The following is a 24,267-nucleotide window of genomic DNA, read 5'->3' as shown; positions in this document are numbered from 1 at the left end:
GTTGGGGCTCTGATCCAACAGGATTAAGAAGAGACACCAGAGACTTCCTTCACAGAGGAAGGACCATATGAGCACACAGCAAGAAGGCAGCCATCTACAACCCAAGGACAGAACTCTCAGCAGACACCAACCTCGCTGGCACTTTGGTCTTGAACTTCTAGCCTGAAGGCTGTCAGACAATACCTTTCAGTTTAACCATCCAGTCTGTGTTATTTTGTTATGGCATTCTGAACAGATTAATACAAGGGATAAATTAATACTGTTAATACGTCTTGGATTAGCTTGTGTCTGAACTAAGGGGTATACAGATGTTCAGTAAAAAGGAGCATAAACTAGGAGCAAGATGGGTCTCCAAGGCAACCATAGAGATGTTTCTTTGAGACCAGAACTAAGGGCAAGTGTCAGTTTGGCATCACTTTTTTTTTTTTTAAGTTTTTTAAAGTTTATTTATCTATTTTTGAGAGAGAGACAGAGCAAGCAAGGGAGGGACAGAGTGGCTTAACCAACTGAGCCACCCAGGCGCCCCAATTTGGCATCACTTTTGATCAAGGTCCAAGGAGATCCACTCCATCATAATAGTAGATGTACTGGAAACATTTCTCTAGAATCGTTTGGCTTAGAAATTTTCATGACACCAGCAATAAAGTCAGCAGAGCCATGGAATGAAAAGACACATGAGTTCTCTGTCCATGACCACTCAATCTGGAACCACAAGAGGGGTTTCTACTCATTAACATAATAGATATGGTATTTAAAAACATTATTTTATTAAGTTTATTTATTTATTTTGAGAGAGAGCACATGGGAGGAGCAGAGAGAGAGAAAGAACCTCAAGCAGACTCCACACTGTTACAGTGTGGAGCCCGATGTGGGGCTCAAACTCATGAATCGTGAGATCATGACCTGAGCCGAAATCAAGAGTTGGTTGCTTAACCACTGAACCACCCAGATGTCCCATAGACATGGCCTTTAAAAGGGAAGCCCAGTTTATTGCACAATTTTAGGACTATATTCACATTGTTCGGTCTTAACTATTTTTCTTTCCTTTCAAATTTCAGTTAGCGATCTCTTCCCAGTTGTTTTTTTTGGAACTGACCACATGGTTATCTTAGTTCTCATTCCTAACAAAGAATCGTTCTCGGTATCAGCTCATTCCCTGTCTGTTTCCTGCTGTCAGTCAGGTCTCAGATTTTCCCAATTCTGTATGAAAATACTTGTTGTCCTTTTATTTCTTTTTTCCAATCTTTCTTCCTTCCTCCCCCTCTTCCCCCTTTTTAATCAACAAACATTTTTAGTACTAATAAATGTCACTTCTGGCAGGAAACTTGTCAGTATTTTTTTTCATAACTTCTAATGTGAAAGTGCTCAATTCTTAAGAAAGTAACTTAAAATACAAAGGTGTAAAAAATAGGAGTTTTGTTTAATGTGAGAAATTTCCTTTTTTACACGTTTATACTAACGGGGTGGCAGCCAGTATAGTTCTTAAAAGTATTGACAAGATAGCAGAGAGTATATTAGAAACATAGTATTTTCAGCAAAGCAGTATTTTACCGTGTTCAGTAACACTTCTTGAACAACACTGATATGTCGGAAGTTCCATGCTTTTACTAAAAATGAGACCCTTCACAACGCAAGCGGCACACCCGCTGTGGCCACACCACACACATTGGCTCGCACTGAGACTGGGAATCCTGTTCACAACTCTGAACAGTGCCGATAGCCTGGTTTTTCTGCTCTGCTGTTAGTTTTATCCCTAATCATGATGTGAAAAACACTAAAATCAGTCTACGAATCACAGGCAAACTCATGCTGTCTACCTTCCTTTTTCCCTGTTAAAAATGAACACAGCCAAGTATTGCATTTTACTCACAGTCTTCGACACAAGGCTTTTAAACTAGGCTAGCTAGTAAAAATACCACCAGCATAGAATTCAAAGGACTTGGATTCCCATCCCAGCCCTGATGCTTATTTGCTAAGCAAACCTGAGCAAGTCACTTAATTCACTGGGTCTCAGTTTTCTTATCCATAAAGAAAATAAATTGGACTAGGGGGTCTGCAAGATCATTCCTTCCTCTTGAATATTATTCCGTTTAAAATGAAATCCTGGGGTGCCTGGGTGGCTCAGTCAGTAAGCATCCAACTCTTGATTTTGGCTCAGATCATGATCTCACGGTGGTGAGACTGAGCCCCAAGTCAGGCTCTGTGCTGAGCTATGGAGCCTACTTGAGATTCTCTCTCTGCCTCCCACCCCCGCTCATGCTCTCTAAATAAATATACAAATAAGTAGAAATGAACGGTCACAATTAAAATATAAAATAATGAAATAAAATAAAATAAATAAAATAAAATAAAATAAAATAACATAACATAAAATAAAATCCTAATGCCAGTCATGTCATCATCACCTCCTGGAATCCCTCCCTGTGTCTTCCTCTGGGATGAGTTGGATTCATCTCCTCTATGACCCCCACCCACACTCTCTACCCTGAATGTAATCCTCTCATAGCATTTGTCGGGCTCTGTTAGGATTTATTTGACTCTTGCTAGACGGCAGGCCCCTAGAGAGCAGGCACTGGGCCTTTTATCTCCATGACCGCCTAGGTATATAGTAGGGCCGTGATGGATGCATACTGATATACACTGAGCCAGCCAATACTCTCTGTGCCACACTTTGTCAAAGGGTCTTTTCAGAAAAGGTACCAAAAATAGCAAATAAAACTCCTCACTCATCCAAATAGTCAGTCTGGAGGAAAATATGTTCATGCTAGCTTGAAAGTGAAGGAAATATTTAGAAACAACTCAAAATCCCAACCACACTTAATGTGGCCATAAGTAAATGTTTAGCAGAGACCACACTGTTTGAATAAACAGAGTAGGCACAGTGAGCCACTCTCACCCATTAACCTGACGGGAACCCTCCTGAAACCGAGTTCCCAGGTGCCAGCCAAGAGCCTGCTCTAGAAGCAGGTCTTCTGAAGCACAGCAGTCACACCTGCTACGTTAACTCTTTTTACACAGACAGTACTTCATTGCATCACAACTAGGCAGAATGAGCAGAAGTGCACGAATTGCTTCAACAGTCTGATTAAAATCCCTTACAATTTAGAGATCACCTGTGCTGGGTGTGCCGCTTGCCTTTTCAGACCTGGACCTGAGGGTTGGTCCTCAAGTTAATAAGCGCCATTTTGTCTGGGGCACCTGGGTGGCTCAGTCAGTTGAGCATCCGACTTTAGCTCAGGTCATCAGTTCGCGAATTCAAGCCCTACATCAGACTCGCTGCTGTCAGCACGGAGCCCACTTTGGATCCTCTGTCCCCCTCTTCCTGCCCCTGTCTCACTTGTGTGCTCTCTCTCTCTCTCTCAAAAATAAACATTAAAAAGGAAATTAATAAACACCATTCTGCCATTCCAGGAAATTGTAGCTTCACTTAATTAAGTACATAAATACATAACCCAAGTCAGCGAGTGAGCCAACCTTCCGCTGTTGCTCTCCATGCCTTTTCTGAATGTGTTTAAACTTACTGAAAACTATGGAATTGTGTTCTTATTATTGAGAAAAATACACCAACCTGTCCTTTCGTTCAACTTAGTTCAGTTTCTGACTGTCGTGTGGGAGTTCTTGATCTCCAGCAGTCTAGGGAAGCCTGTGTTGCTTTAAATGCACAAAATAAAATATATAGTATTGCAAATGGAAAAAAAAAACATTATGTTGAAGTCCAGTTATCAAAATATTAAAAAAGAATTCACAAAAAATAGTCATCTGTGCTTTTTTAACGCAATAACCTCATCTTAGTAGCAGGTCTATAATAATTTCCATAATTATTAAGCAGTGATGAGCCTAAACACTTCAACAAGTACAATATAATATGAAAATATCTATGAGTTCTTTTGGTAAAGAAATAATACTATTTAATAATATTAATATATACTAATAATTATAAATAATACTATTTAATAATACTAATATATACTAATAGTTATAAATAATACTATTTAATAATACGAATACTACTGTAGTATGTTAGCAACCTTCATGATTGAAGGAAAAGCTAAATTTCACTTAGAACATAAAGAAAATTAAGATGTAATAATTTTTCTTATCCAAATTTACAAGCTTTAGGTAAAAATTTCAGGCTTCTCCTGTTTCAGATTCTGTGTCTCCCTCTCTCTCTGCCCCTCCCCTGTTCATGCTCTGTCTCTCTCTGTCTCAAAAATAAATAAACGTTGAAAAAAAAATTAAAAAAAATTTTCAGGCTTCTACTATCATGAGATCAAGAGTTCATAAACTCATTCCATTTAGTTCATAAACATTTGGACCAAGAGCAAGCACACTTGGATTCATCAGTCTGGCATTCATCAAACTTGCATTGTTTCACCATGTTATCTTTTAAAAAGCCGAAGCAAATTAGGTACAAAACTAGTGTGGTTTTGTGTAAAAATTTGCACCTCTGGATTCTCTGGGGAAAAAAAAATATGCAGACCAAGCAACACTGGGCTGGCATTCCAAGGCAGTGTGCAACCAGGCCAAGGAGCCCCTGCCCCTCTTATGTATGGTGTGAACGCTGGTCTTCAACAGCCACGGGAGCCTTGCCTCACTCATGCATTTTATTGACCTGTTTCTGCAGCCACCTCTCGTGTATGGTATTTTCCATTGCATGATAACCTCTGAGCGGCAAGTAATAGAGATGATTTCTAATATAAGGGGGAGAGAATTGTATTTGCATTCTCATTGTCCTTCCCAGCAATTGACACACTAAGGCCCATGGAAGCTACCTGTTTGTGTAGATAAAATTTTCCTAAAGCACAACTATGCTCACTTATTTACATATTATCTTTGGCTGCTGCTGTGAACTGAACTGTATCTCCCCAAACTTCGGATCTTGAAGTCCTAATCCCCTAATATGATATTTGACAAAGAGGTTTTGGGGAGCTAATTCGGTTTAGATGAGGTCATGAAGGTGAGGTCCTCGTGATAAGAATTCTGCCCTAAAAAGAGGCACTAGAGAGAGAACTTTCTCTCTCTCTCTCTCTTTTTCTCTCTCTTTCTCCCTTCCTCTCTTTCTGTCTCCCTTACTCACAGCCATGTGGGGACATAGAGAAAAGGCAGAGGTCTACAAGCCAGGAAGAAAAGAGCCCTTACTGGGGTACCCAGCTGGGTCCCGCACCTTGATTTCGAACTTCTCGGCCTCCAGAGCTGTGTGAAGTAAAGTCCTGTTGTTTAAGTGTACAGTATTTTGTTATGGCTCCCTGAGCTAAGACAGCTGCTTTCACACTACAGTGGCAAGCCTGAGTCATTGACACAGAGATTCTGTGGCCTTCAAATCCTAAAATATCTACTGACTGATCCTTATCCGAGAAAGTTTGCCAACCCCTGCTCTAGTTGATGGATGGAATTACCAGTTCTAGTTCTAGAATTTGTATAGAGAGGAACTTAAGGATGGTTAGCGGGATCTATGTTGGCATAACAAATATCTTATCTTCCCGTAATGGAGATGGGGCAAGCAGCTAAAGCACTGACACACCCCCCATTATTGTGACCACCAGGAACCACACACTTTACAGACCTCTCCACTGAGCCACCTCATGCGCTCATGAAACCAGAGCTGTAATCCGTGATGGCTGAAAATCTGGGTTCCAAATCCACTCCCCCCAACTCACTAGGGACATGCCCTTAAATGATGGTTATGATAGCTATGGATATCAATAGCATACTACGGATGTAGTTTTGATTATGCAATTCACAACAAATGTGCAATTCACAAAAAATATTCAATGCAGGAATGCTTGCAATAATAGCAATAAGAACAAAATATCCTCTTATTAGGTTCACCTGAATGGCTCAGTCAGTTAAGCTTTGACTCTTGATCTCAGCTCAGGTCTTGATCTCAGGGTTGTGAGTTCAAACCCCGCGTTGGGCTCCAAGCTGGGTGTGGAGCCTACTTAAAAATATATATCCCTGGGGCGCCTGGGTGGCGCAGTCGGTTAAGCGTCCGACTTCAGCCAGGTCACGATCTCGCGGTCCGTGAGTTCGAGCCCCGCGTCAGGCTCTGGGCTGATGGCTCAGAGCCTGGGGCCTGTTTCCGATTCTGTGTCTCCCTCTCTCTCTGCCCCTCCCCCATTCATGCTCTGTCTCTCTCTGTCCCAAAAAATAAATAAACGTTGAAAAAAAAATTAAAAAAAAATATATATATATCCTTTTATTAATAGCTCTGTGGGGAATGAAGTGAAAGTGACTGAGGGAATGAGAAACTTATGTGTCTGTGGAATATTGTTGTGGAAAAAAATATATCAAGTACTTGACAAGCCAAAGCAACATGGTATCACCTAAAGAGTTAGGTTTTAGAATCAGACAGGGATGGATTCGAAGGCAAACCCTGACCCATAATTGACTTGGTAACTAGCTGTCCCCTTCCCAGAACCTCAGCCTTTTCTTCAATGAAGTGGAAATCATAGTGCCTCATCTGTGGGTTATTAAAATTTCATAAGATCAATTATTAAATAAAAAATGTGTTGAAGCGCACAGTTTTAAAATAGGCTCTGAAAATGATATTCTCATGAGTCACTGGAGGATATTTTCTGTTATTTTTATGAGAATACTTTTTAAAAATTTTTTAATGGTTATTTGAGAGAGAGAGCACAAGGCAGGGAGGGGCAGAGAGAGAGGGAAAGAGAGAATCCCAAACAGCCTCCGCCCTGTAAGCACAGGGCCCATCACGGGACTGGACCCCAAGAACCAAATCGTGAGATCATGACCTGAGCTGAAATCAAGAGTCGAATACTTGACCGACTGAGCCACCCATCCTGAGAATTTTTTTTTTTTCTGAGAACAAAGTGACACTGACCGACAGCACACCTGTCCCCACATTTTGCCAAGTTATTGAGACCATCCATCAATTGAAGAAGGGCTAGAATTTATAAAAAAATTTTTTTTAAATGGGCACAGGTTGTAACAGGGAACAGAGTATATAGGGAAGAAGCCATTTGATGTAACTGGGCACCAGTACCTGCAGACGTGGGTGCACCACCCCCGGGTCCCATTAAAAAACACACAGTTTCCTGTCTCTAGCTCTCTTCCTAGCAGACGTAATCATGCAGGTGTGTGCACTCAGCATTCACAACAGTGTGTGGGTGGGTGGGTGTGGTGTACATATGCTCAGATGTGTGAAAGAGAAGAAAAAAGAGGCAATAGGGCTCTGTGATGGACTCATTCTGAAGAACCAGAATTTATTTTCTACTGGTAATTATCCCTCTTTGAGACCTTGCACTGCAAATATATCAGTTGGTTATTTGATATTAATCCCTCTGGGCCTGAGTTTCCCCATGTGTTTTGAAGGGAAAATAACTGTCCTTTTTTTTCCACAGGAATATTACAAACATCAGATGAGGTACTGTGTAAACAACATGCTTTGAGGAGGACAGTGACAAATAGGATCTGTCCTGAGGACCGTAACGATGATGGATAGGGGTTTCGGTGATCTCGCGGTGTGTGGGAAGACTCCAAAACTGGCAAAATTTATACTGGAGAAGACTTAATAAGATGTAAGAGTTTCAAATATCTAACGGGCTGCCTTGCAGAAGAGGAATTGGGCACTGGGGAAGGTAGAGCATGGACTAAAAGAGACTTATTTCTGCTTAAAAGGGACTCTACACTCCCTGATGAATAAACAAGAAAATTCCACGTTTAGTTCATATTCGGTACCCCTCTTCCCCATTCATCACCATCTTCACTTTCAATTACATGTACAAATCTGTGTTTCACATATTTGTGTTTCACATCCCAGTCACACTTGGCTGTAAACTCCTTAAGCATTGCGGCTCTAGTCCTCGTGCTCGCAGCAACTCCTTACGTTTTGTCATGCAGGTTGTGAGTGCTCAATAAACATTTGTTAACAAAAATATAAACTGAAAATGTTACTCAAATGTAGATCCAATGTTGTGACACAGCTGGGAGGAATATGACTCCTGCAGTCCTATCCTCTCTTAGAACCCCAAGTAGGGAGCTATATTGATTTGCTTATGTTCATTTCTCTGCTGCTGCAGTAGAGATGCTGATTTGTCTCATGGCTTGATTTTTCTCCTCCATGTTAACTAAAGGGAAAGTTCTATTTAAGGGGGCAATGGGAAGGAAGCTTGCTATTTCAAAATACTTCACCATAGACAGGCAATTATTTTAGATGAAATTCCTTAAGTGCAGTTGTCCAAATGTGTATTTCATTCTTGGCAATAAAAGGGCCCTAGCCAATGTCCAATGACCCATAAATCATAGCTAGGGGATGTCTTTATGCAAATTAAATTTGTGTCACGGTCATCAATAAAAAAGATAACGGCCACGAAGATTGTATTTGCAACAGCAGTGCAAAGTTAAGGATTGCTATACCAATTTGTAGGACATGTCAGTGTGGCTAATTATTTTTTAAGATAGTATGCTTTGAAAGAATTCACAGGTAATAGGCTTTATGAATTGATCATTAAATGAGAAAGGATATTTAAATAGAGTCAGGAATATAAAATAAACATTCCGTCTGATTAACCTTACCAACTTAAAAAATCCACATAATAAAGTAAGGGACACTGACATTATTTTTATGGCAGTTATCATAAACCCCAAGAACTAATTATATTATAGTACAGTATGCTTGTTTCTCAACTCTGCCTTTCATTTTACTTTTAAATTATAAAGATTCAAGTCTTTAACCACATACTCAGGGTTTCTTCCCCCCTCTTAAAAAGGAAACAAAATATAAAGAAAGGGAAAGAATTATATCACTTCAAATCAATGAGAATGTACGAGTGCAAAATGAAATACCTTTTCCACACCTCAGCTAATAGAGCATGACATATTAACTCTATCGATACTAATAAGGGGAAGTGGATACATGCAACATACCCGTTTCCTTAGATTACAAGTAAGAGTGAGATTCCTTGAGAATGAGTTTGCAAAAGCTGTATAAAAGTCCAGGACTTTGAGCAAGGCTTCTCGCTTGATGATGTGGAGGTCACAGTATGTTAGTGCTCGGACATTGGCACATGCGTGAGCGAGGGTGGTTTCCTTCCAGAAGATGTCTCCAAATACGTCACCTTTCCCTGGAAAATGGTATAAGATATGTATTCAAGTACCTATACTAGTTCTTATCCTAATCACTATTTTTATTCAGTTTCATATATGGTATTGATATACTAGCATAATTTAGAGCCTGAGTATATAACCCCATCCAGATACATATAACAATGTACAACACTGTCATATAATATGTAAAGTAACATCACCCTGAATGCAGTTCTTGATGGAAAATCTGGAGTGGTATGAATAAATGAAATACAACAAAGACAAAAATCATATTTTAACAAATAGTTTCATTATCTTCTGCCATCATCACTTTTTCCATCTGACTAGAAGGAGCAAAGGTGACTTTTTAGTTTCATCCTTTCTTCTGCTTCTTCTGTAGAGATGACAGAATGCAATATAGAAGGATCTGCTGTTACAGTATTTATAAATCTGGAACTGATTGCACATATATTAAACATACATTATTCAGCAACTAAGTCTTATGCTCCAGGCAGACTAATACTGGCCATGACTTATTCCCCAGGGATGCCTTTCCATCTCTCCTGAGCCAACCTTTATGCAAGGCCTCAGGGCCCAGCCCCGGGGGTCCCCCATCCACAACTACAGAGCCTAAGAAGCTGAGTTGGGGAAAACATGGAGACTCAGATTTGTTATGCTATCAACAGTTCCCTAAAGAGAGCTATACTGTAGTGAAATGTGGATATCTTTTTGAAATTCTGGAAATCACACAGAAATCAACTCTTCAATTCAGAGCAGCATCCACTGGTGAGCTGAACTCCACAGTTCACCATTCCAAATCAAGAGTACTCAGTTGCCCAAACAAGATGGGGATAAGGAAGACTCAGAAATTAAGGCACTGTGCCAAAGCCATGCTTTCTATACTCTAACCACAGAAATGAGTAAATATCTGCTTTCATCACAAAGATTGAAGTCAGAAGTGACAAGAAAAAAGGAAGAAGAAGAAGAAGAAGGGAACATCTTATAACACTTCAGGCCAGCAAGATTACCAGAGAGAAAAGGCAACATGTAACCAGAGAAACGAGGGAGAGAGAGAGAGGAGGAAGAGAGAGAGAGAGAGAGACAGAGACACAGAGAGACAGAGATTGAGGTTGAGTGAGATTACACATTCTTGCCCACATAGACAGTTTAGAAATCCTTAAAGAACCATGAGGCACTCCAGGATAGAAAGAGAAAACATGCATATATTGAGAAAGTGGTTACAACTATCATGTGATCATATGATCAGCATAAGGTAACCATAATGGATATTTAATTAATCTTGAGCATTTGTTTCCAGACACTCCAAAATTTTCTTTTAGTTAGTGACAGTGACAATTCAACGGTCTGATAGCCTTACATTTTTCCAAGGAAGGTTAATTAGAGACCTGTGACCCAAGGTAAGTCTCTGGGGTTATACAGCATCATAGATGACCTAAGGGAGACTTTAAGGTATAGAAATTTAAAAAATAAGCCCTACCTCCACTTACACAGGTGAATTTTAGATATCTGTAAGTGGCATTATCTAAATTTTAAACAAGTAATTCCAATTGTAAAGAAATACATATTTATTCTAATTGCATTATCAGAAGTACCACATTTAATTATAAAAATGTTCATTGAATGAGCACTGAGTAATGTATGGAAATGTGGAATCATTATCTCGTACACTTGAAATTAATATAATGCTGTATGTTAATTATACTTCAATTTAAAATAAATAAATAAAAGAATAGTATGCAGCACCCAAGTATCATAAGTTGGAAAATAGTGACAAAAAGGTGTTCACATTATGTAAAATAACAAAGGCAGAATATCAAATCATACACATAGTATGATCTCATTTTATGCACTCTATAAAGCAAGTGCACCAAAATGGTAGGTTCTCTCTGCCTTATGGATACTGGATGGGTTTTATGGTCTTATTATTTCCATTTATTATTTTTTAATCAGAAGACATCAACAACTGTTATATTATCATAGTCCCTGGTGCCATGAAAGTAACAGGGCTTCTAAAGGGCTGCTTTCATGTACCTCTTGTTCCTTTTACTCTATCGTCACTGCTATACTCTCTATACTAGGTTTTTCCTTGAAAAGACAGAAGAAGGATTCTACTTCTTTCTGATTCATTTCTGTGACCCTTTCTCAAACTATCACTTATAATACAGCCTCTGACCTATTTATAAGTGCTCAGTACTCTTCAGCTATCTGATTTTCATGTGCAGTAACTACAATGATAATCAATGTTTTTGACTAAGTAATTTCACTTCCAGGAATCAATCAAGATTTAGGACCAATACATGGAATATTCAGTCACAACCCCAGATTGGTAAGACAAACAAACAAATGAATAAAATATCCAACTATGGAAAGCTATCTACATATCAAGCATCAGTTCACATAGAATTAAAACTGTCTTTTGGAATAATGTGCAAAAATGCTTACCTTATAATACTAAATGAAAAAATAAAGATACAAAGTATAATATAATTTTGGTTACAACTACAATAAAGTACATAAAAATGAAACCGAAACTCCCAGACTAAAGTAATTATCAATTAAAAGTACTTTTTCTTATTTTCTTAAAATAAAATATTCATGACAAAACCAAATATACTGTATTTTATTATTCTATGTTATTCTGTAGAGGACATGTTATTATTAATTGATAAATTAATTAACTGCTGAAATTAAAATTGTGTTAAAAGCCAAAAGGGGAGTGCCTGGGTGGCTCAGTCAGTTAAATGTCTGACTCTTGATTTTGGCTCAGGTCATGATCTCATGGTTCGTGAGAATGAACCCCACATCGGGCTCTGCACTGACAGCTCAAAGTGTGCTTGGGATTCTCTCTCTCCCTCTCTCTCTCTCTGCCCCTTCTCCACTTATACTCTCTCTGTCTCTCTCAAAAATAAATATAAATAAACATTAAAAAAAAGCCAAAGGGATACAAGACTAGAAGAAAATGCATTTAAATAATTATAGCAACTGGCTTCAGGTAATGTGTTTATTTTTTCTTCTTTCTACTTTATGTTTTCCAAATTTTTCTCTAATGAATCTGCCTAATTTTCATTTAAAAATAGCAAGCTACTTTCACAGATGTATTTCCTTACCTATTTTAATAAAACTGAATTAATAAAATATGTAAATAGATCTACAGAATAATAGATGAATATTCATTGATTGATTAGTGTATCATCATGAGTAAAAGATACCCCATATATAAATGAATTTCCCATTGCTAACATAGACCATTTTTTAAATATTTTTATTTATTTTTGAGACAGAGAGTGAGGTAGGGGCAGAAAGAGAGGGAGACAGAGTATCTGAAGTGGGCTCTGTGCTGACAGCACAAAGCCTGATACAGGGCTCAAACTCACCAACCGTGAGATCATGACCTGAGCTGAAGTCGGACACTTAACTGACTTAAGCCACCCAGGTGCCCCCAGACCATTTTTAATTATGGAGGCATTCAAATGTCTGTTACATATTTTACCTAACTGCTGAAGTTAAATATGTCTGATACATATTTCTATCAAAAATTTTAAATTATTAATTTTTTTCATATCATGGATAAATAAAAAGCCTGTGATGTGGAAAGAATAGCATTAAGCTAGAACATGAACTCATAAGGGCAGGGAATTTTCTCTGGTTCATCCACTCTTGTTATTCCCTAATTCCTAGAACAGTTCAAGCAAGAGCTAAACAGATATTTTTTGGAAAGAAAAATGTGAATGAAAAAAAGGGGAGAGAAGAAAGACACAGAAGAACAAATTGGGAAATAAGACATTCAAGTTAGATGTGAGGCTCTACCTGTAATGGTGTGGCCTAGATCAAGTTATTCAACTACCTGAATCAACACCTGTTGCTTTGACCCTAAAGCGAACAAGATGAACAAAAACTAATGTTTAAGGTGTCTCTACATCTATAACTCTATGGTAATTCAACTAAAAATCATCAAATTGTATTTTCAAGATAATATTTTTTCTATGTCAAATTGGAAAAAAAAAAAAAAAAAAAGACTAAAATCCAGGGCCTCAACTCCAAATCCTCAACTTGAATCCCAACTGATTCAAGCAAAGTAAAATTTACCCCTGCTCCTCCTCTTAAAAGAAGTTTAGAGAAGCATAGCAAAGTTAATAAATGTGGATAATTCGGCCCTCAGCATTGGAACTCACATTGCATAATAAGCAATACTAATTGTTGTATAACATAGAATTTCCATTAGGATACACGATTTATCAATTGGACATTGATATAATCAATCATTTTAAAGTGTGTTTGCTTTATCCAGTTATCTATACCAATTTATAGTCACTTAATTCACAATAAACTTTTATGGCACTTCTGGAAGATGTGTCTTGTAAATCAATTAATTAATTTACCATTCACAGTAGAGCTGACTAACGTTCTTCTCCAAGGAATATTATGCATATCTACACTGAGTAATCAGAAATCACAGATTGTAGAGACATGGGATCGTGCATGGAATATCCAGTAGCTGCACAAGTTCAGATCTGGGTCCTTCTGTTCGTCTTCGTGGCTATAGGATATTTGATGCTAGTTTTTAGGTCAGCTCTCACTGGGTGCAAGTAGTCTCAGCTATAAACATTTCAGGGCTTGAGAAAACTAACCTTCCCCCAAAGCCCTAAAATTAGTAGAAAAGCTCACACTCAACATGAAAGTTGTTGTTTGGCCTATTTATATATTCTCAGTTCTTTGCATCAAGTCTTATGAAGTATTTCACTTCTAAACCACAGGAAACAGGACAGTAAAACAGGAGCGAATTAAAGATTCAGAGACTATGAAACTGGAAAATGTAAAGACAAAACAGAGATGACAAGTAACAATATAATTAAAGGAGTAGTACAGACCATGGTATATTCAGGGAGTATGATCCCCTGAGGTGCTGGTTTTATAGTCAGAGCTTTTTAAAAAATTTGAAACACATTATTTGGTGAGTTAATGAAATGGATAAAACAAATGCATTAAAGTTATTTCAGTTATTCATCAGTGAGTATAGCTATCTAATATAGCCAATGAATCCCTAAAAATACAGCATTTGAAACGTAGGTCGTTCCCTGTCTGGTGTAGTCATGGCTCTATGTGATGATTCTTCTATAGAATGGACCTAATCCCTGTATTCACTTTTATCATTAGTCAGCCCTTCACTCTGATTGATTATTGCAGTAGGCTCATAAACTTTATTATGAATACATATGCATAAAAATATTCATTTATACATGAACAACACTAGGAGTTTTAGAATTATGTGATTTTTAATGGACTTTGACTATAACAACACCAAGTGTTATCCACTAATGTTTTAAAGGCATAGAACAGAAAGAATAAGATGATGAGTGCTAAAATTAAGAAATTATACAGGTGTAGTAGAATAGAAGCTTTTAAAACATTTAGAATTGATGCCTGCCAATCTTTGGTGATTGATGCCCAAGGTCATTCTGTTCAAAAATTATAATGGATAAAAACCTGAAGACAATTTTAGAGAAGCAAATAATTCTTATACACTAAAAAAAACCCACTGATGTAGCTTGTAAATTTTTATTTATACAAAGAAAGAGTCAAATAGCTCCTGCTATGCAGATGTAAAACTAGAGTATCCCGTATCAATAAGGAATGAAGGCAGGGAAGGAGAGTGGGAACAAGACAGGGATGTATAGGTGGGTGTAAGAAAGCTGGGAAAATGCAGATGAAGCTTTCGGTGGTAAGTGGATGTCTCGACCTCAGGAAAACAAAAGAGCAGTAAGAAAGGAGGCTTCATGGCCCCACCCTGTCAAGAGAACAGCAGCACTTAAGGGCTGGGTAGAGGGTTCCGCCTAAGAACTGAGACAAGTCCCAAGGTCGGAACAGAGTCAGGGATGGAGAAGTAAACTCTACCTCTTCTAGGAAGGAACTGCAAAGATTTGTGGCCATTCTTGCAATCCTGAGGCATTCTTGAAAGCTTCATTTCCAATTTCATACCTCCCAACTAGGTAGACTCTGAACTCTTCCAGGGCCCAGAGCAAAGACTGGCAAGCAGCATTTAAGATCCCCATCTTGTGTTCTGAGGGCTCCCGAGAGACACTCTGAGCCAGTTTTCCCTGGTCCTAAACACCTGCCTGGCGGTGAACCAGTCACTATGAGGACCATATTTTTAGATAAGTAGGAGATGATTAACCACCTCATAGTCATGTCATATTTGGTGAAGGATTTTTGTTACACTGGTGTGGTATTTAACAGTGTTGTTAGAAAAATCTTTTTTTAATAAAAGGAAACAAATTGGTGACAATAACATAAGCACTATATTTTCTGTCAATATTAAACCAAATAATTGTATAATTTCAAAATTCTATTTAAAAATAGTTAACAGGAACCCATGGGGGAGGGGAAGGGAAAAACAAAAAGAGAGGTTAGAGTGGGAGAGAGCCAAAGGCATAAGAGATTCTTAAAAACTGAGAACAAACTGAGGGCTGATAGGGGTGGGAGGGAGAGGAGGGTGGGTGATGGGCATTGAGGAGGGCACCTGTTGGGAAGAGCACTGGGTGTTGTATGGAAACCAATTTGACAATAAATTTCATATATTTTCAAAAAACTTATTTGGAGTTAAATAAATTTTAAAAAATAAAAAAAATAAAAAATAAAAAATAAAAAAAATAGGTATGACCTGGGGTGAATCACCTGATACCATACTGCACAGCCTCTGTTGCTTCATCTTTAAAACGACTATAGTAAATACTTGATTCACAGAGTCGATTAAATGATTTGATATAATAATGCATATAAAATAATGAGTACTCAATGACTATTGGTATTTGTATCAGCCTCTCAAAGGGGCTGAAGTGCATTTTTCAAAAATATACTCTTGATAAGAAATATTAAAAGCAAAATGAATGTGTAGATTTTGAATTTTACTTATGCATGGGGAGGGGGTTCTTATTTACTAACCACAAATATGGTTTTTCTTTCTTTAAGCCCCTTTTAACTCTTGAGTGTTCATTTTCTTAAAATTTTGTTTTAATGTTTACTTATTTTTGAAAGAGAGAGAGAGACAGAGAGACAGAGCATGAGTGGGGGAGGGGCAGAGAGAGAAGGAGACACAGAATCCTAAGCAGGTGCCAGGCTCCAAGCTGTCAACACAGAGCCCAATGTGGGACTCGAACTCATGAACTGTGAGATCATGACCTGAGACAAAGTCGGATGCTTAACCAACTGAGCCACCCAGGTGCTCCTTAAGTGTTTATTTTCAGTAAAATTAATTCTGACTTGCAGAACTATTTATTCTAGTGTATAGGGAAAGTAATGCTACTTTTAGGAATCAAAGCTAAGTCCCCTTCCAAAGAAATAATTTCAACTTTTCCTACCATGGCCAATCACCATGGTAATAAATTAGATTCTTTCTTGATGCTGGGAATTCCTGATTTATAACAAGGAAGGAGTGTTTTATTAAAGAGTTTTAAGTGACCTGAGATATTTAACATTTGGCCTGCTGTATTCTTCTTGTTCAAAATGCCCAAATAGTAGTCAGGAAACTTCCTGCAATTCAACATGGTGTGAAAACACAGTAGGGCAAAGTAATGGCTCAAGTCAGGCTGGAAAGGAAACAAGAACAAAATGGCCTCAGAGGCCATGCTAAAAGTTACATTTTATCCTCAAGTTGCTAAAAAGCCAATCTTAATGAGAAGACCACATGGTAAATTATATTTTAGAATGAATATTTTGGTGGCCACATAACAAAGAATTGGAGGTTGAAGCTGATGACAGATTGTGAGCTCTCCAGGCCTTTCAGATGGCAGTCACAGCCCAGGACCAAGCTTTTAAAAGCAGTCACCATGTGAAGGGGTATTAAGGATAGGATAAAGAGATAACAAGGTGATGGTGATAGAATCAACAAGACTTAGTTTTGAAGGATGATTGGGAAAGAATTTGAAATTGAGTCTAAACTACTAGACTGTAAAGACTTGCATTTTATCCAAAAAATCTACAGGCTGAAGAACTCTAAAGTATATAATTTGAACCATACAAATAATGTCGGAATCACTACTTTGAAAGTTTAAAACAAGACAAGCATGTAATTTTTTTAAAGCAAATAACTGGCTTGACCTTTATAAAAATGTCTGAATTCACCATGTTCATCATCATAATATGTATAGCAAACCTACCTGGTTCATAGGTCAACATCTCGAAACAGAAACATGGATGCAAAAGAAAATAACTTTGGGGGCTTGGGAAAAGCCCTTTTAAGGATTTAAAGTGTGAAACACTTGACTTCTAATAGCAAGTATGGGAAGAAATCTTAACTGTAGCATGAAAGTCACATTTTTGCAGATTCTCAAAATAGCAAAATATTATTCATTCACATCTTAGAATTTTTTTCTTTTTGGAATAAAAATAAGCAGATTTTGAATTTTGAGCACCATAATTTGTAAGTTTTATTTGATAACACAAAACTCTTAACTCAGGTACTAGAAATTATTTTTTTATTATTAAGGTTATTTAACTCTGTCATTCTCTGCCTCACTTCTGCTCCCTGCCCTAACCCTATAACAATATCTAACCCCTCCATTCAAACTATATAAATAAGCATAACTCTCTCGGGAATTTGAATTTACAATTAGAAGACTTAGATACAGATTGTTTTAGATTAAGAACTCCAGCTCTATGATTCTCATCATCAACAGACCCAGAAAAGACAAAATGTGAATGTAGCAAAACAAATATCTTGGGAGCCAGGTCTATCGTTCACAGGGAAATGTCATTTATATAGCCCTTAAAGATGCAATATACCTCGCTGAGACACTTAAAAGTAACCTGGCTGTTTTAGCCACACCAGTAAATCTGTTCACATTAGGTAATTATAGGGTAGAAACTAAAAAGCAAGAAGATACTAAAGAATATAAAATATTACATATGCATCATGAACTTAATTTGGAATTTTTTGTGTCTCATAAAAAGTGGGAAGGTCAAAAAGAAAAAGGTGGAGGTGTAAGAACTGAAAGAGCTTCAACTTGGAAAAAGACATGAAAAGCAATTATCTTCACCTGCCCTATTTAGAAAAACATCTTGAAGCCATCCTTCAACGTTAAAAAAAAAGAAAGCATTTTGTTGACTACATTTTTAATCTTTCCACTAATTAGTTATGGTTCAGAACGTATTCATTAAACACTTAGCATTTTTGACACACTAAAGAATTATGTACCTACCAAGAGACTGTTGAGAGGCAAAGATCCAAAAGAATGAAACTGCACCTGTTCTTCGGATTCAGCAATTTTAATTAATTTTAAAATGACCTCCCTTCTCTACCTTTCAACTGGCAAACGAATCAATGTAAAAGAGAGAAAATCCTGTTTATTTCTCCTATCAGACCAACTGAGGTAAATCTTCATTTTTCTGAGCTATGCTCGGATGTGAGACATGTTTTTTCTTTCTGTCTCTTACATAAGGCAAAAAGTCATTAGACCTGATGAAAAAGGACACATTTCAATGCTAAAAGCCACAATTCACAATGAAGATACAACAGTTATGAATATCTGTGCACCAAATAACACAGCAGCAACCATGAGACAGCACAAACTACAGGAGATACAAGAAGGCACAGATAAAACACATTAATAATAAGACACTTTAACATGCATATATCGTGTTTTTCACAAATTTAGATTTGTGGCAACACCATGTTAAGCAGATCTATTTAGCATCATTTTTCCAACAGCATTTGGAAAAATGTTTTTTTTTTTTTAGGTTGTATCTATTTATCTATTTTTGAGAGAGAGAGAGAGAGAGACAGAATGCAAGTGGGAGAGGGGCAGAGAGAGAAACCATGAATTATGACCTGAGCCAAAACCAAGAGTCTGATGCTTAACTGACTGAGCCACCCAGGCACTCCTATTTGCTCTGACTCTGTGTCTGTGACTCTGTGTCACTGTGTCTGTGTCTCTGACTCAAACGTTAATAATTCTCACAATACTTCAAACTTTTTCCTTATTATTATATGTTATAGTGACTTGCTACCAGTGATTGTGACCCCCTGAAAGCTCAGAGGATGGTTAGCAGTTTTTTAGTAATAAAATACCTTTTAACTGAGGTATATACTTTTTTCTTAGACATAATGTTGCACACTTTATGGATTACAGTATAGTGTAAACATAAATTTTATATGAACTGGTAAACCAGAAAATTCACTTGACTCACTTTATTGAGATACTTGATTTTTTGTGGTGGTCTGAGACCAAACCTGTAATAACTACCCAAGTATGCCAGCAGAAGACCTAACCAACTTACTAAAAAGGCAGAAAACCCAAAGATATTTATCAAACTTCACTCCCTGATAATTTTTGCAACTTTTCACTAAGTTTGTAATTATTTCAAAATTAACCTATCAAAAAATGAGAAGAAGGAGAAGAGAAACAGAAAGAGCAGAAAAGGAAAGGATAGTCACCAAAATGTTAGGAGTGACACTATTGAGTTTCTCTTTTCCTCTCCCTCTCTTAAAACATTGTTAAGGTATGTTGAGTGTTAAATAACCCTCCCACCCTTCCTTTTTTTTTAAGTTTATTTATTTATTTTTGGGAGAGAGGGGGAAGGGGGAGGAACAGAGGGAGAGAGAGTATCCCAAACCCATGCAGACCCCCACATGGGGCTCCAACCTACCAACCATGAGATCATGACCTGAACCGAAACCAAGAGTGGGACACTTAACTGACTGAGGCACCAGGCGCCCGCCACCCTTCTTTTAATCATAAAAGTACTTTAGAAAAGTCTAAAAACATGCGTACTCAACGGAAACCACACTAAGAAGTCACAAAATGGAGCCAGAGTGGGGATCTACAAATCAAGAGGCTGGCTATTAGGAAAAACCTTCCTGGCAGGTTCCAGGGTAGGTTCCAGGCAGGGCTTCAGAGGCCTCCAGGGTGGAACCTGCACATGGCGTGAATACAAGGGCAATCCGACAATGCCCTCGTGCTCCCTCTCCTGCAGAAGTTCTCCAGGAGTCCACCCTCCCAGTCCACAATGTCTTCAGACTGTCTCTCCAATAAACCCAGATTGGCAGAAGGTACCAGGACAGAGTTCCCAAAGATAATCACCACATCTGTCCTGTCATCACTGATCCAAACCACAGACTCCTGTAAGACAGTATTTTTGTCTGGCCCCATGGTGCCAAGGCAGCTGGCCAGCCCATGTGGCCTCTGCCACTATGGCACTTCCCAGCCTGGCCCACCTACTTCCACCCTGAGAGATCACTTCCGGGTCAAACTTTGTTTTTTGTTTTTGTTTTTTTAAACAAAAATCCTCTTACTGCCCTTTGGCTGAATTAATCTTTGTGAGAGGCCAATGGAAAAAAAGGAAAGAAAAGTTTCCAGGGAAGAGGGATGTACATATAATTTGACTCATTAAACCAAAAGATGAAAAGTCTCTGAATCCCAAGACTTTTTTGAAGAAGATAAACAAAAGCACACAAAGAAATAAAATGTGACAGATATATAATGAGACTGGTCCAATACTCAGGGGCCCTGTGTTCATTTTCACTGTGTCACTGTGCAAAACCAGCTACCATTTTATTTTAAAATGAAAAGAAAATGCATTTTGTCTGTCTCACTGAGCAAATGATTCCAGCTTAACAAACCCAACCCAGCGGCACTGCACCCAGGGCTTTCTCCATCCTTCTTTTTAGAAAATAAGTTACCAAGGTGAAGCTGTAATGAAGAAAATGGGGCAAAGTAAATGACAATGAGTACACAGCTGAGGTAACTTATCACAAGGCACACACTTCACTGTAATATATCCGATGCCTGTTCTCCCACACACCATTGACATGAACATGCAGGAAAAGAAAATACACCTGTTTTATCCTCTTCGTTAAGCAAACAAGAATGGATGTAGTGTGTATATGCTTCATTTTACCACAAAGGATTGTTCTGGCAAAATACACACTTTTTATGAAGGATTACACAGAACACCTTTATACTCCAGGAAACAAAGCAGAACAACCACTAAGTAGCATTAAATACAGCGCTGACTCTAAAGTGCTATATGAATTTCTCTCGCAAAAATCAAAAATAAAAATATTTCCTAAAAGAAATCTCACCTTAACTGTAATGCTATTTCTCAATAGTGTTCCGTTATTTGCAACCCTGAACCATTTTCTCTAACTCTTACTAATTTTACTGAACCTATTTTCCTATGAAAGCTCACTGCTTCTCAATACTAAATTCTGTCTTATTTCAGGTAATTGTGCTTTTTGAAATCAGTTATTCATTTTTGTGCTGGACTTTACTTTTGTAGCTTCTAAAACACAGAAGTCCAATCTTTTACTTATAAGAGTAAGTGGCATTCAAGCTATGGTAGATTGACCTCAGTAGCTAAAAAAAAAAAAATCCAATAGTTTAAAAATTGAGCTCGTTTTTCATGAGACACAAGCCATGAAAAATATGAAAATGGAGTTGACATCCTGCAATTTTAACTTATTTTACTTGAGAGAAAAACAAGGGCTGATTCTCTCTGACCTCATTATGGCTTCTTTTTATTCCTATGTGGACTTCATGAAACTGCTACAGATTTCTGAGTAGGAATAATCTAAAATATTTAGGGGCACTGGGTGGCTCAGTCGGTTAAGCGACCAACTCTTGATTTCGGCTCAGGTCATGAGGTCCTGAGATTGAGCCCCATATCAGGCTCCACACTAGGAGTGGAGCCTGTTGAGGATTCTCTCTCTCTCCTGCCTCTCCCCTGCACATGTGCATGCTCTCTTTCTCTCTCTCAAAAAAATAAAAAATAAAATAAGATAAAATAAAATAAGATAAAATAAAATAAATAAAATAAAATAAAATATCATTTAGCATATTTTAACCAATATACACATTACAATGCCCCAAACATGTAATTTCTTAAAATGTTGTTATTTACATACTCTATCTCTGACTCCTTTTTGTTAGTATAACAATCTACTGGGTCTCTGAATTTTTTATTTAATTTTATTATTAGCCAAATATTTTTTCTTGGTTCACGAATGGATAGAACAAGCTTTATAAACCAAAATTTACTTGCACTATGATTACTCTAACATAATGGGTTAAATTCATTTACCTCCTCATCACTTTCAGCTCGTTACTTAGGTCTGCTGTGGATGAATGAGGCAGAAATATTTAGAATAAGATGATCTGTACTCAAGTCCTAACTAATTTACTAACTAGCTGGGAAAGTCACTAAACTTTTCTGGTCCTCATTTTGCTCATATCTAAAAGAAAGTATTGAGTTAGACAGGTTCTGTTGCCCCTCTGAGACTATCATTCTAGGTTAGCAACCCGAAAATAGTTCCACAAGCCATTTTCACACTTACCAACATGGAGGTACAGACACCTTAGGCTATGACCAGCTCTAGTCTAAAAGGTATTGTCCTACTATTGCCAAAGAAAGTTTAATCAAACCCTTGTGCAGCCCATTAAGCTGTGACCAATACTAATGTTCTTTGCTGAAAGAGCATTACTAGTTTTTACTAAGATTCATTGTCTCATTAGTGACCCAATTTCCAAAGTCACCAAGCAGAGGAAATTTCTCTTAAGAAACCTGAGAAGCAAAATCTCTAAAACTGTTACACATTTGCTACTACATTAGGAAAGTTCACAGTACCTAAAATAGCCACCACCTCATCATCCTGGATGACTTCCAAGGATCCTGACACCACAAAGCAGAGGGCATCCACACTTTCTCCAGCATGGTAAATGAGGTCCCCAGGAGCACAGTGAATCGTTTGGAACTCTACCGCCAAGGCGCGCAGACACCCATCACTGGCCAATCGAAAAGCAGGGTGTTCATTGAAAACCTTCCGATTTAGATGAACACAGATATCAGCTCTCATGTCCTTGGGACAGATGGAGAGAACCTGAAGAAAGTGAGAAATGAAGAAGTGAGAAGAAAAGAAAAAAGGCTATTTCAGTAAAAAAGTCATCCAACAAATGTTTAGCTGCGACAAAGTCGGCAACATACTGTACTAGATGCTGGGAATGCAAAGTTAAAAGTCACACCTCTGTTCTCAAGGACCTAATTATCCAGGGAGATGGGCTGATGAGCATATGGAGTGTTACAATGCAGCATCACACAGTAAAACTTTGAGAGTGGTATGGATCTCTCCATAGAAAGAACAGAGTCTTGGAGTGCCTGGGTGGTTCAGTCGGTTGAGCATCTGACTTCAGTTCAGGTCATGGTCTCGCGGTTCATGGGTTCAAGCCCCACATGAGGCTCACTGCTATCAGCACAGAGCCCGCTTCAGATCCTCTGTCCCACTCTTTCTCTTCCCCTCCCTGGCTTGTGCTCTCTCTCTCTCTCAAAAATAAATAAAACATTAAGAAAGAACAAAGTCTTAGGTGGTTAGGAAGAGTCTCAGAAAAAAGCCTTGATATAATTTCATCAAAGAGCCAACTAAAATAGGGTATTACCTTTCATCTTAGTCTAGTCTCTGTTTTAGAATTTTTTTCATAACTAAAACCAAATTTAGTCTGATGTACTTTACTCCATATGGGAAGTGGATTCATATTAATCAATTATAAGAAAACAAAATCAACAAAAGTACCCTTGTAACTTGACATGCGGGCACTGGCTGATAAAACTCTACCCTTGATGTGTCTATTTTCACTCTTAAAATTTTTCATTTTATAAATAACTTTATGCTCAAGGAGTGAAAAAGGTATTCATCACTAGTCTTCTGTAGGATTTATGCAATTGCGAGTGGCGGTGCCCGCAAGGTGAGCACATTACTGCCTGGCAACCTTGCTCGTACTGGTCTTTGACTCCAGATTGCCAAGGGAAACAGGAAAATTCAAGCTACAGGCAGCCTTCAGAAGAGGGCACAACTGGCAGAAACATGCTTAGATAGCTCTCTACCGAAGGGTTAGAAGGTTCTTATTGCCTGTAGCTTTCAGACAGGGCAATTAATGACCCAGAATAAAATGGACACCATCACCACATCTAATCAGAGAATCATAAAGCAAGATGTAATTACAGAATTCAGTACCACCCATTTGAAAGATGTGTGTAAAAACTCACTTAGAATCCTCTCCCAGCCCCCTTGGGTAAGTTTCCTTGTCAGAAATTTTTTTCTCTGATAGGCTTTCAGCCCTTCAAATAGAAGTTTTAAGCTGATCTTTCCCCATTAAATTATACTGAATAAAGTTTTAATATGAAATGTGTTTCTTTCCTGTACTACATACATTTTAA

At 37.9% G+C, this 24,267-nt stretch overlaps 1 protein-coding gene across 1 annotated transcript in view; it reads right to left on the bottom strand.

The window, feature by feature from the left end:
• Window positions 1-24,267, bottom strand: part of KCNH5 (potassium voltage-gated channel subfamily H member 5) — a 306,984-nt gene that overhangs the window by 50,839 nt on the left and 231,878 nt on the right. Inside the window, exons 9-10 of the mRNA XM_025919324.2 lie at window positions 22,684-22,936; window positions 8,887-9,083 (exon numbers count right to left, since the gene is read on the bottom strand). Coding sequence (XP_025775109.1) covers window positions 8,887-9,083; window positions 22,684-22,936 — 450 coding nt within the window. The remainder of the gene's footprint in view (window positions 1-8,886; window positions 9,084-22,683; window positions 22,937-24,267) is intronic.

The sequence above is a fragment of the Puma concolor genome, chromosome B3, assembly GCF_028749965.1.
Source record: "Puma concolor isolate L17-30 chromosome B3, mPumCon1.1.hap2, whole genome shotgun sequence".
Classification (NCBI taxonomy): Eukaryota; Metazoa; Chordata; class Mammalia; order Carnivora; family Felidae; genus Puma; species Puma concolor.
This window is presented reverse-complemented; position numbering and strand designations above follow the sequence as displayed.